Source organism: Mustelus asterias, unplaced genomic scaffold, assembly GCF_964213995.1.
Source record: "Mustelus asterias unplaced genomic scaffold, sMusAst1.hap1.1 HAP1_SCAFFOLD_551, whole genome shotgun sequence".
NCBI classification, from domain to species: domain Eukaryota; kingdom Metazoa; phylum Chordata; class Chondrichthyes; order Carcharhiniformes; family Triakidae; genus Mustelus; species Mustelus asterias.
Window position 1 is genome coordinate 276,621 of NW_027590501.1, and position 17,380 is coordinate 294,000.

At 44.7% G+C, this 17,380-nt stretch overlaps 1 long non-coding RNA gene and 1 gene segment (V, D, J or C); both read left to right on the plus strand.

The window, feature by feature from the left end:
• Positions 1-330: 330 nt before the first annotated feature.
• On the plus strand, positions 331-11,032 carry LOC144487004 (uncharacterized). The gene is made up of 3 exons (XR_013496362.1): positions 331-588; positions 5,416-5,548; positions 10,647-11,032. It is a non-coding gene; the product is annotated as an uncharacterized LOC144487004 (long non-coding RNA).
• Positions 11,033-11,737: 705 nt separating this feature from the next.
• Positions 11,738-14,512, plus strand: LOC144487010 (T cell receptor alpha variable 38-2/delta variable 8-like). The segment is given in 2 exon segments: positions 11,738-11,759; positions 14,127-14,512. Coding segments are annotated over 2 exon segments (408 nt in total).
• Positions 14,513-17,380: the final 2,868 nt, after the last annotated feature.

The following is a 17,380-nucleotide window of genomic DNA, read 5'->3' on the forward strand; positions in this document are numbered from 1 at the left end:
CGACAAGTTGCGCCTCCAATTTGGTACCAACAGGACGCCCGGAAAGTTTGAGTTTGGGTTTGAGTTTGAACAACATGTTTACGAAGCCTCTCCACCCACCCGCCACATTCACCTCTCTCGACGCGCCGCCCTTTACCTTGAACTGATCTCGGATTCGAGTTAAAACCGTCCGTCCGCCGCCATTAACCGCACTGCGCATGCTTCAGACCCCTCCCCCTATTCACGCTGGTTGGAGGACCAGCCGCTCCCGCTCGGTCCTCCAGCTCCGCCCCCTTTTTCTATTGGTCCGGAGCTGCCGTCAATCAGTCCCCGGGCATTGTGACGTTGGGCATGCGCAGTGCGGCTCATGTCCAGGGACAGGCGCTTGTTTGTCTGATCTTCAGGCGGGAAGGAGGCGGATAAGCGGAGGCAGCGTTAGGGGCAGTGGGTGGGAGGGGAGGCTCCACACACCCAGTGGAGGCTTCAACACCCCCAATAAGGAACTAGCGGCACCGCCTCAACACCCAACACAACGGCAGCTGCAGCGCTTTCTCCCGGGGCCAGGCCCCAGTGGACAAATGTGGCTTCAGGAAGGAAATGCAGCAATGGGTTTGATTTGATTTATTGTCACATGTATTGGGATACAGTGAAAAGTATTGTTTCTTGCGCGGTATACAGACAAAGCATACTGTTCATAGAGTACATAGGGGAGTAGGAAAGGAGAGAGTGCAGAAAGGGTGAAGAGAAAGATCAGCTTAATATGAGGTCGGTCCATTCAAAAGGAGGAGGCTTTGGAGAGGGTACAGAAAAGATTTACCAGGATGTTGCCTGGTGTGGAGGGCATTAGCTATGAGGAGAGGTTGGAGAAACTTGGTTTGTTCTCACTGGAACAACGGAGGTTGAGGAGTGACCTGACAGAAGTCTACACGATTATGAGGGGCATGGACAGAGTGGATAGTCAGAAGCTTTTTCCCAGGATGGAAGAGTCAATTACTAGGGGGCACAGGTTTAATGTGTGAGGGGTAAGGTTTAAAGGAGATGTACGAGACAGGTTTTTTACACAGAGGGTGGTGGGTGCCTGGAACTCGCTGCCGGGGGAGATAGTGGAAGCAGATATGATGGTGACTTTTAAGGGGCGTCTTGACAAATACATGAATAGGATGGGAATAGAGGGATATGGTCCCCGGAAGGGTAGGGGGTTTTAGTTAAGTCGGGCAGCATGGTCGGTGCAGGCTTGAAAGGTCAAAGGGCCTGTTCCTGTGCTGTAATTTTCTTTGTTCTTTGTTTGTAAAAGTCTGGTGGCAGCAGGGAAGAAGCTGTTCTTGAGTCGGTTGGTTTGTGACCTCAGACTTTTGTATCTTTTTCCCGACGGAAGAAGATAGAAAAGAGAATGTCCAGGATACGTGGGGTCCTTGATTATGCTGGCTGCTTTTCTGAGGCAATAGGAAATGTAGACAGTGTCAATGGATAAGAGGCTGATTTGCGTGATGGACTGGGCCACATTCACACCCCTTCTAGTTTTTTGCACTCTTGGTCAGAGCAGCAGCAACACCAAGCTGTGATACAACTGGATGGGATGCTTTCTGTGGTGTCCCTGTAAAAATTGGTGAGAGTCGTAGCTGACATGTCGACATGTTGAATTTCCTTAGCCTCCTGAGAAAGTCGAGGCGTTGGTGGGCTTTCTTAACTAAAGCAGCAGTATAGAGGGACCAGGACAGGTTGTTGTGATCTGAACACCGAGAAACTTGAGCTCTCAACCATTTCCACTTTGTCACCATTGATGTAGACAGGGCATGTCTTCCACTACATTGCCTGAAATTTTGTAGATATTCCAGTGATAGTTGGAAGAAGTCCATGCTGACTCTCTGTACATCAATCCACTCAGTCCCATTTCCCCTCCATAACTCTTTTCCCTTTTTAATTTCTTCACACCTATCTGATTTATTTTTCAAATCATTGATCATTTCTGATTCCACCATGCACAGAAGCAGTGAGGTCAGGTTGTGACAACTCGTGAATAAAATTGTTCTTCACATCTCCTTTCTATTGCTGATCAAATAATATGTTTAGTAATGTGGACATTGGCTAGTAGCCTGTATGAAGATTTTCAGGTCTCTTTGTACTGGACGGGAGCATAGGTCTGTCAATCAGCCTGAATCAGCACCTTCAGGAGAATTGGGAGGGTGTATATTAGGTACAGCAGAGTGAGATTGGAGGGAGAGTGTGTGGGACGGAGATTTACAACCTTAGGGAATGAGAAAGCAAAGAATATTCCATGGAAACTAGAATTGTCTGTTTTGAATTTCAGTTCTATACTTACACTGATAACTTCGATAAACAGGATATTAGAAGGAGAGAATTTACAGACTGAAATCTCACACCAAACGTCACAACAAGATGTTACAAAGTCACTGGATTCATCAGGACCTGAATATAATTGCCGTTTGAATGTATGAGAAGAAATGTTTGTTTGTTCTGTCTGTGGGAAAAGATTTCAAACATCAGTGTGACTGGACAAGAATGGAGACCCCACACACCTGAGTGAGAGTGTTCCAGTGAACTGACTGTGGAAAGAGCTTCAACCAGTAACACAGCCTGAAAAACATCACCCCATTCACAGCGAGGAGAAACTGTACATACGTTCTGTACTTGGATGTGGAATCAACTGATTATCAAAAGGACACTGGCACCATGGAGAGACCATGGAAGTGTGGGGACTGTGGGAAGGGATTCCAGTGCTCATCTGCACTGGACACACATCGACGAGTTCGTACTGGGGAGAGGCCGTTCATCTGCTCCGTGTGTAGGAAGGGATTCAGTATATCAACCACCCTGCTGAGACACCAGCGAGTTCACTCTGGGGAGAGGCCGTTCACCTGCTCTGTGTGTGGGAAGGGATTCACTCAGTTATCCACCCTGCTGAGACACCAGCGAGTTCACTCTGGGGAGAGGCCGTTCACCTGCTCTGTGTGTGAGAAAGGATTCACTCAGTTATCCAGCCTGCTGACACATCAGCGAGTTCACACCGGGGAGAGGCCTTTCACCTGCTCAGACAGTGGGAAAGGATTCAGTGATCGTTCCACCCTGTGAAGGCACCAGCGAGTTCACCCTGGAGAGAGGCCGTTCCCTTGCTGTGTGTGTGGGAAGGGATTCAGTCATTCATCCACCCTGCAGACACACCATGTCACTCAAACGAATGGGAGACCGTTTAAATGCTCAGACTGTGGGCGTAGCTTCAAAAGCTCTCAGACTCTGATGGGCCACCAGCGCATTCACACTGAGGACAGACCGTTGAGTTGCTCTTACTGCGTGAAGAGACTTAGAACATCATCCCAACTGCTAATACACCAGCGAGTTCACACTGGGGAGACACCCTTCACCTGCTCTGTGTGCGGGAAGGGTTTCAGTCATTCATCCACCCTGCTGGCACACCAGCGAGTCCATACTGGGGAGAGGCCATTCACTTGCTCTGACTGTGGGAAGGGATTCACTCAGATCTCCAATCTGCTCACACACCAGCGAGTTCACACTGGGGAGAGGCCGTTCACTTGCTCTGACTTTGGGAAGGGATTCACTCAGATCTCCAATCTGCTCACACACCAGCGAGTTCACTCTGGGGAGAGGCAGGTCAGCTGCTCCCAGTGTGGGAATAGATTTAAACGGTCGTCTCACTTGCTGAGACACCAGCGAATTCACAAGTGATTACAGGAGTTGGATTCTGCTGTTAATCACATCCAGGACTGAACCATGTTTACTCTGACAGTGTAAGCCCTTCAGAGGGCTTCTGTCTGCTCACTGTCTGGTCTCATGGCTTTCCTTCAAGTGGGCTGATGTTATTTGAGCCAGGGAGAGCACATTTCCACCAGGGTGGCGTGATGGCAGAGTGGTTAGCACTGCTACCTCACAGAGGCAGGAAACCCGGGTTCCATTCTGGTCTTGGGTCACTGTCTGTATGGAGTTGCACATTCTCCCCGTATCTGTGTGGGTTTCCTCTGGGTGCCTAGATTTTGTCCCACAGTCCGAAGATGGTTGGGTGGATTAACCGTGCTAAATTGTCCCTTTGTCACCAAAGATATTGAGGTTGTGTGGGTTACAGGGAGAAATGGGTGAGAGGGCTTGGGTAGGATACTCTTTTTAGAGAGTCGGTGCAAACCCGATGGACCAAATGGCCTCCTTCTGCACTGTCGGAGTTCTTTTATGATTCTAAATGATCCACATCTCTAGGTAGATCTAAAATACATTTGGTTGACGTTCCATTGAGTCTACAGCACAGGGCAAGGCCGATCGGCTCAATAGGTCTGTGTCAGTATTGATGTTCCACCTCTTCATCTCCCCCCATCAGCATATCCTTCTATTCCTTTCTCCCTCATGTATGTATCCAGCTTCCCCTTCAATGTATTCACGCTATTGACCTCAACCAATCGCTGTGGTCGTGAGTTCCACATTCTTGTCACCTTCCTTATTCCTGGAACCATTCTGATAAATCTCTTCTCCACCTTCACAAGGACCCTCACATCCTTCCTAAAGTGTAATGATCAGAACTGGGCTCCGTATCCTGTTGTGGCCTCACCCACAGCTTTAGAAACTATCAGTGTAACTTCCTTGCTTTTGTTCTCAATTCCTCGATTTCTGAAACCCAAGACCCCAGATAATGGAAACAGGAACATCAGACTGTTTTGCTAGAATGTAAAATGCGTTTTAACAACATTCTTAAAATGGCTAAAGAAAATTTTGACCAATGAAGGAATGAGTTGTTGACACAAACAGAAACCATTTTGACCTTGCTCTCTCCAAAAGAGAATCCAGAATGTTTGAGTCTGGGAAATGAAATTAAAAATGAAGCTCCAGCTATAACTGAGCTGGAAGAAGACAGTTTCAATGTGGAATTGAGTGGAATTTTCTCTCTGGATTTAAACAATGGAGGAACTGCAAACATGGAAGAAAATAAATTTCAAAATGTGAACTCTGAACAGACTGTTTTCAAAATAGAACTTGAAAATTCACAAATGAACAGCAATGAAGACTCTCCTTTTGCAGGAGGAACTTTGGACTATAATTATTGAAAGAAGAAAAGTTTCAGAAAAGACTGCAAGCAGTAATTTCCATCTTCAGTGGACTGAGATTTCTGGACATGGAACCCAGCAGTGTGCTGTTACCAAGCTGGACTTGTGACTGTGAAGTGGACAATGGAGGGATTATTATGTCTGTTGCAGGTTATAAGATAGATCAACATAGGAAAACAGTGGATTTAGGAACAGGAGGATGCCATTTGGCCCTTCGAGCCTGCTCCACCATTCAATAAGATCATGGCTGTTGTTAAGATATACAGCATGTTGTATATTGTAATATTCTAACTGGGATATTATGAAGGTGATACATTTCCATTTCTTCCTGTTTTTGTTACAAAAATCTAATTTCATAATTCCTATGTTTTAGAAATATGAATTAGTTGCAAGAATTGCTTTTAAAAAATGGAAAACCTGGATTGAGAATCTGATGAAAACACCCTCACGGAATTCGCAGTCACAAAGCATGGTCCATGTTGGTTTAAGAAGTCAAAACTCGAGAGGTAAGAACTGTAAAAGGTCAGCTGGATCTTTTAGCTGGAGACATTGAGTCTGACAATTATTGTACTGTTTTTGTCAGGTGAATTCTTCATGCAGACCTCAGGGAAAAAGGGTTTAGTTTTGAAGCTAAATATCTGTCAGATATTCCACCTGGTCTCTGTTACCATGGGGATATGTGATTGAGGGTGGAGCCTTGGTTAGAATTAGACCATAAGATATAGGAGCAGAATTAGGCTATTCGGCCCATCGAATCTGCTGTGCCATTCGATCATGGCTGATAAATCTCAATCCCAGTCTCCTGCCTTTTCCCCGTAACCTTTGAGTCCTTTCCAATCAATGACCTGGTTCCACAGATAGACAGCGGACAGTCTGCAGTTAGCTTGGAAGCCACCAGTTGTGGGACCAGGAGCTGTGAACCAGCTGTGGGACTAGAAGCCTCGAGGACCATTAGAAACCAGGGGTGTTTCCAACATTTAAATCCCTCAGCAAGAATGCAGTGAAGCTCATGTTTGGACTGAGGAGTCCACAGTTTGAGAGCTTAAAGGAAAATTGGAGGCTTGTTTCGTGAAAAGATAATGGATGGACTCACATAAACTCTTGGAGCTTGGAGAATATCTGGAGTACTGGGGAGAATTAAAGTGAATTGTGGAGAGCTTTGACATACCTTTGGGAGGTCCTAGGAACAGAAGTGAATGAACCTTCAAGATATCATTAAGTATAAAGAAACTCTTGGGGTGAGGTAAAAAAATAGAACTAGGTTTATATCATAAATCTTTATTGAGTGTAGTATTCAATTTGTAGTGTTGTCTTTTTAAATTTTATTTAAACATACAGTAAAGTTTGTTTTTGTTTAACAATGTGGAATCTTGTGATGTAATTCTTTCAGTTAATCACTGGGTGTTCGAATTTCTCTGCAAACGTTAACAGTCCTGACCGGGATCGCAAAAATTCACACAAACAGTGTTTCAAAACAAATCGAAGAGAAAGATGTTTTTTCTTCTTCAGTCCAAACGTTACACATGAAGGAACCCTCTTCTGGTTTCTCCAATAATTTGTTGCTTCGAGCAATTCTTTTCATGGAACAATCAGATAATTGATGACTGAAAATGGAACTAATTGTATCCCTTTAAAGCAGGAGGGCGATCGCCCGGCACAGAGGGTAATTAGGGATTTCTCCCATAGACCAATTGACAGGGATTCTACCCTCCAACCACCTGAAGTGAATTCTTTACATGAATCATCCGTGCCAGTGCAGTTATCAACTTGCAGTTTGGTTGATCAGAAAATGCTTTGTTGCTGATTTTCCTTGTGTTAGGAAGTGACAATGCCAAGGCCAGATCTTGTTTCCTCCTTGATCGGGATGTAACCCGTGTCCACATCGCCACTTCATTCTTCCACTGGTTGTATGGTTCAGACTCTGAGAGCATCAGCAGGTAATCAGACCCTGACAATTCCCACTGCCTTTCAGTCATTTCTCACAAAAGCTGCTGGGATTGGAAGCTTCTGTCTGAAATATACTTTCTTTTAGTTTCCAACCTTCACCATTAGACAAGCATTTTGTGTTACCATGTTATAATCCTGACAGCCTTGGGGTGGAGTCAATCTTTATTTTGTCTAGATTTGTTCACAGAATCAAACATTACAGGTTCAACTCTGACTCCAAGCTATATTAGTGAGTCCCACTTTTTACCTGCTCATTATAACTATCTAATCAGTGCCCTCCATCTGAATAAACTTCACCTCTATTGATATAATTAACAGCCACAGTCAGAGCATCCAAAAGGTCACTAATGGGTGTGACTGCCACGGTGTCTCAGCAGCTTGGGTGAACAAGTGAATCCTTTTCCACACACTGAGCAGGTGAATGGTCTCAGTTTGGAACCTAAGGGAAAATAAAATTTCAGGCAGAAGCTTCCAATCTGGTAGGTTTTATGAGAAATCGCTGAAAGTGAGTGGGAATGATCAGGGTCTCTCCCCAGTGTGAATTCCCTGATGTTTCAGGAGGTCAGATGATGTTCTAAACCTCTTTGCACAGTGAGAGTGCCTGAACGGGGTCTCCTCAGGGTGAATGCGCTGGTCGACCCTGAGGTAGGCTCAGGTTTTAAAGCAGCTCCCACAGTCAGAGCATTGAACAGGTTTCTTATTGGGGTCAGTGCCTCAGTATTCCAGCAGACTGGATGATTGACTGAGTCACTTCACACACACACATCAGATGAATGGCCTTTCCCCAGTGTGTAATCCTTTGTGTCTCAGCAGACTAGATAATTGAGTGAATCCCTTCCCACACTCGGAGCAGATGAATGGCCTCGGCCCAGTGTGAATGCGTTGGTTTGTCAGTGGGAGGGATGAGTGAGTGAATCCCTTCCCACGCTCTGAGCAGGGGGACAGTCCCTCACCCGTGTGAAATCGCTGGTGGTTCTGCAGGGTAGATGACTGAGTGAATCCCTTTCCACACACACAACAGGTGAATGGTCTCTCCCCATTGTGAACCCGCTGGTGTGTCAGCACGGCAGACGAATCGCTGAATTTCTTCCCACACTCAGAGCAGTTGAATGGCCTCTCCCTGATGTGAAGTCGCTGGTGATTCCTCAGGGTGGATGAATCACGAAATCCCCTTCCAAACTCAGAGCAGGTGAACGGTGTCTCCACAGTGTGGCTGCATCGAAGGGTTTCCAGCTTCTAGGGACAATTGAATCCCTTCCCCCAGTCCCTACATTTCCATGGTCTGCGTGTCTTTGTACATCTCCAGGTTCAGATGAAGGTTTGACCCCACAGATAACACATACATGGTCTCTCCTCACTGTGAATCCTTCAATCTTTTCCAGGCTGTGTAACTGGTTAAAGCTCTTTCCACAGTCAGTTCACTGGAATACTCTCACTCGAGTGAATGTGTCTCAGTGATTTTCTAGTCACACTGATGTTTAAACAGTTTGAAGGAACAGACAAACATTTTCCATTCTAGTTTCAAATGCCGATGGTATTCAGATCCTGAATAATTGGGTGACTCTGTCAGGTCCTAACGTCATGTTTGTTGAGATTTGTGTCTGTAAATTCTCCCCTTCTAGTAGCCTGTGAAAGAAATTCACAAGAACCATTGCTGCCAGTCCAGGATAAAAACTCAGAATAGACAATTCTGGTTTCTGTGAAACATTCTTTCCTCTCATCCTTGAAAATTTGTAAATCTCCATCCCAAACACTCTCCCTCCATTCTCACTTTGCTGGACCTGAAATAGACATTGTCCTGAGGGTGCTGATTCATCCTAATCGACAGATCCGTGCTGACTGTTTCATGTACAGGACACATATTCCTGAAATCTTCACACAGGGTTGTGTCTAAGCATATAGAAAATTTGCATATTTAGTGGACTAAAAATGTATGCAATATTCAGCACTCTATTACATGATTAGAGATACAGATGGGTGCGGAAGAACATGACTTGGGGAGCAAGCAATCATGTTCTGGAACTCACTGACAATGAGAGTGGTGGAAGTGGAGACGACCAGTGATTTCAAAATAAATTTGGTCAGGCACTTGAAGGAATTAAACGTACTGGGGAACAGGGATATCGAGGAAAAATGGCACTGAGTGGATTCCCCGACAGAGACTTGGCACAGAGTCAAGCTGCTGAATTGATTTATCTTGTGCTCTGCTGACTCTCTGACTGGAAAATATACAGAGTAGTTACAATACTATTCTGGAATTAAACACAATCAACTGTAATACAAATCCATAAATAACAAACCTAATATGCACCATATAGTAAGAAGTCTCACAACACCAGGTTAAAGTCCAACAGGTTTATTTGGAATCACAAGCTTTCAGAGCGCTGCCCCTTCATCAGGTGAGAAGGAGCAGCGCTCTGAAAGCTTGTGATTCCAAATAAACCCATTGGACTTTAACCAGGTGTTGTGAGACTTCTTACTGTGCCCACCTCAGTCCAACACCGGCATCTCCACATCTTATGCACCATATAACAACACCAGACATATCAATGTTGTTACGATCCTCATGGTCACCTTATAATAAACAAATTCCCACAAATCCCAATGGAATAAACTGAAAGACAATGTTTCATTTTTTAAAAATTTTACTTTAAAAATTAATCTAAAATTAACATCACTGAATCATGCATTAAGAAACAGTATTTGAATAGACAGGATAAATTACACTTTACAAAGTTCAGACAATAAAAACAGGTTCCACAAAATCACAAACATTTTCTCCCTCAGTATATTTAGCTCTCATTCCAGTTCCAGAGAATTTCTCTGTCTCTGTATTTCCCAGGAGAGAAAGAAAGTGTTTTCCTCACAGATGTGCCCAGAGGATGAAGTTTGAGTCTGTGGTGAAGTTTGAGTCTGTGTGTGAAGTTTAAGTCTGTGGTGAAGTTTGAGTCTGTGGTGAAGTTTGAGTCTGTGGTGAAGTTTGAGTCTGTGGTGAAGTTTGAGTCTGTGTGTGAAGTTTGAGTCTGTGGTGAAGTTTGAGTCTGTGGTGAAGTTTGAGTCTGTGGTGAAGTTTGAGCCTGTGGTGAAGCTACAAACAGAAGCTGTGCTGTTTCAAATCAAACTGCGGGACTTGGAAGAAAATGCTGGGAAGAGATTTTGCAATCCTCCCAGGCAGCGTACTCCAGACTGTCACCGCCCTCTGGGTAAACAGGCTTTCCTCACATTCCCCCGAAACCTCCTGTCCCTCACCTAGAACCTATTTTGCCTCATGACTGACCCTTCAATTAAGGGGAATAGCTGCTCTTTATCCACTCTGTCCGTGTATCTCATAATCTTGTACACCTCGATCAGGTCGCCCCTCAGTTTTCTCTGCTCCAACGAAAACAAGCCAAGCCTACCCAACCTTGCTTCATAACTTAAATGTTCTATCCCAGGTAGTATCCTGGTAAATATCTTCTGCACCCCCTGCATTGCAATCACATCCTTCCGAGAATGTGGCGACCTGAACTGCACACGGTACTCAAGCTGTGGCCTCACCAAAGTTCTGCACAGTTCCAACATGAGTTCCCTGCTTTTGCAACCTATGTCATGATTGACAAAGTGAAGTGTCACGTACGCCCTTTTCACCACCCTACTAACATCCCCTTCCTCTTTCAGACATCTGTGGACAAACACGCCAAGTTCCCTTCGTTCCACAGAACACAAACTACCAAACTTGATGGTCATGTTCTTAACGAGGTCAACACGTTGATTATCAGCCTGTAAATCCTTTCGGTATTGCTGATGGCAGGTGATGGGAACAGAACCGATACCTGGTCAACAATACTGCAGAAGTCAATGACAGACCGCTGGAGTACTTTGAAATCACAGAGCGATCAAATGGACATCCATGGTCACCAATGCCCTCTTCGGGCATGGTAACTGGAAGAGGAGGAGGTGGACGACACAAGAGGCTTAGAGAGTGGACTCTATAAATCAATGTCACTCGGCAATCTGGATAACCAGGTTTGCGCAACGTTTCTCATCAGTAAACAAACCTTCTTAAAAATAACGGTGTCCAATGATCCTTATTTGTTAACCAACAAAACCACAGTCTAGAAGTGGAAATGAATAGCGTTGGGAAGCATTTTCCGATCAGGGCCAGTGTGATCTCCTGGACTCGTTTCGATCGCCTCAGGGGGTCGGAGAGGAATTTCCCAGATTTTTTTTTCCCCATATTGGCCCTGGGGTTTTCACTCTGGGTTTTCGCCTCTCCCTGGAGATCACATGGTCTGGAATGGGCGGGTGGGGGTGAGTTAATAGGTTGTGATGAACAAAGCATCGTAGCTGTGAGGGACAGCTCGGTGGATAGGATATTAGGATGTAGATAGGCTGGAAAATTGGGCGGGGATCCTGGATTCAGGATTCAATCCTGGACCGGGGAGCGGCGCGGGCTTGGAGGGCCGAAGGGCCTGTTCCTGTGCTGTATTGTTCTTTGTTCTTTGTTCTTCCATTATAAGTTAATGTATGTACTTGAAACTTTGATTAAATTAACCCGTCAGCCCTGCTTCGATAGCACCTTCGAAATCCGGAATCTCTTTCATCTCTGAGGAGAAGAGGAACAGATGCACAAGAACACCACATTCTGCGGCACCACTTCAAGCCACACACCATCCTCATTTTGAACCATATCGCCGTTCCTTGCGTCAACATTCTGGAAATCGTTTTCTGCTTAGGATTACTGGCAGAGGACAACCAATTTGAAAAGTATGGAAGGAGAAATGAAAGAAAGTGAGACATTACGAGTGCGAAATACAAAGCCAACTGATGGGGGGAGGACAGAAAGGAAGAGATTCAGAAATGACACAGAATGCACTGTTCTTTCAATTCATTTATATTTCCCTCGCGTGTGTTTACATAGTTGAATTGTTTGAAAACACGTCTCTCAATAAAAGACCGCTGGAGTCTGCCCATCGACAACCTTGCGCTTGCGGACAGTGTCACGTACCCTGAGTCACCATCAGAGGGCGCAGTCGTCACATGTTTCTCCAAACTTGAAATGACACGGACAATGTCTCTGGTACCATTGGCATACCGTTGCTATTGGCAACAAAGTCCACAGTCTATTTGTTCTGCTCTGTGTCGCCCCCTCTCTCTGGCCTACCTCACGTGTCCTGCATTACTGAATGAGCGGCACGGTGGCACAGTGGTTATCATTGCTGCCTTACAGCGCAAGGAACCCAGATACAATTCCGGCCTTGGATGACTGTCTGTGCGGAGTTTGCACGTTCTCTCCGTGTCTACCTGGGTATTCTCCAGATGCTACGGTTTCCTCCCACAGTCCAAAAATTTGCAGGTTAGGTGCATTGTTCATGCTAAATTGCCCCTTAGTGTTACGGGGATTTTTTCCGAACTGTAGAGTCATAGACTCGGGGAGAAGGAAGCAGAACCACAACCGACCTCTCCTCATCAATTTTCTCACTTCTCACTTCGCGTTTCCTTCCCAATTAAAAGTAAAGAATATGCTGTTCTCCTGACCGCTGTAACTCAGGCATTGCCATTATTCAAATGATATGAACTCTTTTTAAAAATTATTAATTGGGCGTCGGTGACAAGACAATATTTCTGTCCATCACCTTTTGCCCTCGAACCGGGCTGGGATATTTGAGAATTCGTTATATTGTTGTTATTCTGCAATCACACACATTCCAGGCCTCGCTAGGATGGCATATTTCCTTCCACAAAGTGCATTAGTGAACTAGGTGGATTTGCAGTGAAAGCGTTCCAGCATCATCAATGCGACTAGCTTTCAATATCAATTAATCACCTTTAAATTTAACCTTGACTTTTCTAAATTTAAATTTTGACCATTTTTCTCCAAAATCGAATTGAAATATAACGATTTGATATGGTGGGATTTGAACTAATTTTCCCAAAGCATTATTCTGGGCCCTTGAACTACTTGTCCAGTGACCCACATGTTGACAATAATTAATAAGAAAAAGCGCAGTTCTTAAAGTTGACTCTTCCCAGTACATTATATCAGAATGGGATCACAACCATACAGTGCATCGGGTTGTCTCTGAGTGGACCTTTGAAGAAACGGCAATGTCACAATTAGCTGCACCATGACAATTTCATATCCTAACCCTGCTGATTTCAGACAGTAAGAAGTCTCACAACACCAGGTTAAAGTCCAACAGGTTTATTTGGTAGCAAATACCATAAGCATTCGGAGCACAGCTCCTTCGTCAGATGGAGTGGATATCTGTTCTCCAACAGTGCATGGCCAGCTTTCAGGACAGCACCCACAGTACACGCTTTACATTATCTCAGGAATAATATACAGGCAACTAGACTTCATTGATTGATTTCTCTGTACCTTCAGTAAAACAAAGAAGATTGCATGGTATTCACAGCCCATCCACCGATATCTCAACATTCGAACATAAAAATTAGGCTGCCTGCAAATCTGCTCTAACATTCAGTCAGATTACAGTTCATCTGATTTTCCGTTTAAATCCACTTTTCTGCCTTGATCTTCTTGAACCGTGGCATACATTTTCGTTAAAATGTTGGTTTCACTCAGTTTTAAAATTATTCAGTGGCCCACAGCCTCCACCGTTCTCTGGACTCTCACTGAGTCTCAGGCACTAATGCTTGGATGCTAAAATTAAGAGAATGTGCACAGAACATTGATTGGAAATCCACCAAATGTATCAACACTCCTTGCTCCTCCGTTCCAATAACAAAATGAAGGTTTTTTTCTTGACATCCCGTTTCCAAAGCGGAACAATTCGCCCAACAGTGACACCGAATGGAGGACAGGTTGGGGAGCTTCTATTCACTGACAGTCATCTGAGCAATTACCAATCTCACGGAGCCACTGGCGAGACACGGAACTGACGCATGAGCCTCTGAGAAATGTCGTCAGATTATTAAGGGTGGGGATTTAGAATGGGTGTCTTCAAATAACCAATTCCGCTTTCACAGAGCGGACAGAAACAATGAAGATACTCGTCATCTGGATTGTGTGGGGGGCATTTCTAACAGGTATATCTGGGCATCACGTTAGTTTTCTCATTTCCAAAACTTGGGTTGAATCTTACTGTTGAGTCACGTCACTCTTTTCTTTATCTATGTGAACATATTTTCCAGGTCTGAGCCATGGCGATTCTGTCACTCAGCCGCTGTCCTCAGATGTTAAGACAGAAGGAGGCGTGGTGATATTAAACTGCAACTATGATACTGCAGAAACCAGCTATATTTTATACTGGTATCGACAGCATCCAGACTCCCAGCCCGAGTACATACTGTGGAAGCACTCGGGGGGTAATGAAGGTAAAGCAGATTTTGCGAAAATCCGTTTCTCGACTGACCTCCAAACCCCGAAGAAATCCATCAGTTTGACTATCTCGGATCTGCAGTTGTCTGACGCGGCCGTGTATTACTGCGCTTTCAGCCTCACAGTGATGGAAAGCAGCCTGACTCCTGTACAAAAACTGTCTCAGCAAGATAAGTCAGAGCTCCTCGCTGCTGTATAGAAGTTCTGGCAGATGCAGCCACAATGAGCAGCGGCGCTGTCAGCCGCTCAAACACAAACCGACAGGAAACCACATTCATCTCGGATCAACTGTCACCCAACTGTTTCCAGGAGAGGCCGAGAAAACAAACTGCAGAACCGTTTTAGGCCGACAAGTCCATCACATAATGAATGTGTCAATTAAATCGTCCCTTCTGCTGCTAATCAACTCTGTATTCCTCTAAAATCAGACCTGGGTGATAAAATCCCAAACATCCGTCAAACCTGGCCGTGAAGCGCCACACACACAGCAGACGGACAGTTCTCCATGTTTGTGTGACGTCCTCTGATCCCGAAGTCCCTATTTGTCCTTTCCTTATTTTTCCGTGCCTGCTTACCATATTGAACAACACTCGCTCCATCTCCCTTTTCAGTTTCTGGGGGCCTTTGAGGGTGAGCTGTTCATAGCGTTTATTTGATCAATATTGCTACATTCCAGACAGCTTGCACACCCTGAACACATTTCATAAAGTTGCGACTTTGATTTCTCAAACAAATCCGAGCAGCCAATTTCCACATCTCCCTGACTGTCTCCACCTGATACCAGGGTAGCATTAAACTTCTTATCATATCCGCATTGTTCATCTGTTTGTCGCTGCTCCTTGATTCTGTAAATCAGATGAATATTTGAATACTGTTTGGGAAACATTGTGAAATTCAATTGAATGATCAAAGTCAATGAGTTCTGAAATCTGTTCATTTTTCATAAACTGTTTCTGACCCAACAGCACAGTCTGATCAAAAAGAAACCAGAGAACTGGTCTCGGGCCAAAGGCTCCAGAAATCTAAAAGGGGAGATGAGGAAGAGTTGTTTAATGTTACAGAGAGACATGGAAACAGCTTCAAAACACTAAGTGAACGAAATAGTTCAAATGGATTTATAAAGGCGAGTTTAATTATGAACGCGAGTTAAAACCAACTAATACAATTCCGCAAGTGTCCCTCACCTCTTCTTATGGGGGGTTATATTTTGTTCTTTTCGGAAGATTCCTGTGACTCTCACTGAGTTTAATTCTTGTCCCTAATTATCGGTGTGACAGCGCCATCCTCTGGCCACCAACTGGAACCCCCATTCTGGGGAGTTTCGTACTGGATCCGCTCTATGTATCTATGTGTGGCACGGAAATACACGGCAGTATCCGACAGAAGACACAAAGGAACTGTTTTGTTACCCTTCAGCAAATCTGCAGAGAACCTCGGTTTGGGGACCTTTCTTCACCCCCTAAGCTATATTTCTTCAGCAAATATCTCGGAGCTTCCCCGGAAGACTGCATGTACCAGAGGAGAGCTGGGGTAGTGTAGATTATCAAGTAACGGCAGTCCAGTCCACACTGTCCTTCCCGAATTGTCAATTCGAAATGAACCTGGAACACTGAAGTTTTGCCACTCATTCATGTCACACAAATACAGATTCGCTCAAAAGTCAGGGTTTAAAAATAACCACTGGATGACATGGTTAACATTTAATAATGGACCCGCCGGGCAGCAAGATCATTATAATCAGTAAGGAGCATGGAGAACACATGGTTTCCGGGTATACATCTCGATACAAAGTAACAAAACGCTCTAATTCTGCCGGTGATTCCAATCTAGTGTAAAGGGTAGCCCCTGTTATAATCTGGTTTTATTTTTTGAGAAACTGAGGGGCATTTCCAAGAGACAGAATTGGCTACGCTGCCGGAACTGATGGATATTCCCCGCCAATAAATGAGAGCTGTAAAGAATCGCATTTTCTGGTTCCTTCTGTGTCTCATGTGACTTTCATCATAACTCTGTCTCATTGCTTCCGTCTCTCTGTTATACCAACCTCTCATTTTTTGTAAACCTCCTTATCGCTATCAAATGACTGGAAATTAATTCAAATAATTCAAGGGGTGACAACAGTTTGACAAACTCGACAAAGCTACCCGAAACCACCAGCAGGTGGCGTGACTTACCGTCATTGCGGAGTTTTCACATTGCTACCTGAAAATCAATGTGCCCTTTCTATTTGTCTCATTTAATGAATCCGTCATTAGTAGAGACCATGAGAAGGGCGGAGTAAATAAGAAACAGCTAAAGTTAACGACATAAACTTAAGATCACGTGTGTTCTCCGCTCTTGGATTGGTTGGAAATGGATAATGTTCACCAGATTTAAGCAGTGATCCTTCCTTGTTGATCAGCCCCACTACTCGCCATCAGCAATTACTGAAACGATTCATTCCGCTGCTGTCTGCACCCGGGCAAAGACGGTGAAGGCAAAAGTAGCGGAGCAGACCATGGCTGTATTTTGCGTTTCATTGACAGTCATCCAATGGAGCAGCACCACCTTATCCTCACTGCTCACTTCCGCACAGCGAAGTGTGTAAACCACCAAAGAAATTCTGTAAATTCAGAACATTTGCAGATCGTGCGATGGGTCATTCACCCCATCGTGTGTGCTTGGCTGTCATTAATTGGTACAGTGGTGTCACAGTGGTTAGCACTGCTGCCTCATAATTCCAGGAATCCGGGTTCAGTTCCAGGCTACGTGGAGTTTGCAGATGCTCCCAGTGTCTGTGTGGGGTGCCCCTTTTCCTCCGACAATTCAATGATGCGCAGGTTAGATGCATTTAGCATGCTAACTTGTCAAAAAATTGTTGGTTAGAATAAATAGCCATGATAAATCTGTGGGGTTACGGTGATGGAGCAGGAGAGGACCAGGAAAATATACTCTGTCGGAGAGTCACTGCAGACTCGAAGAGCTTGATGGCCTCCTTTTGCACTGTATGGATTCGAAGACAATTATTGACCTTTTCATCAACTGCGTTCCCTAAACTCCATATTCCTTATGCAAACGTAATTGGAGC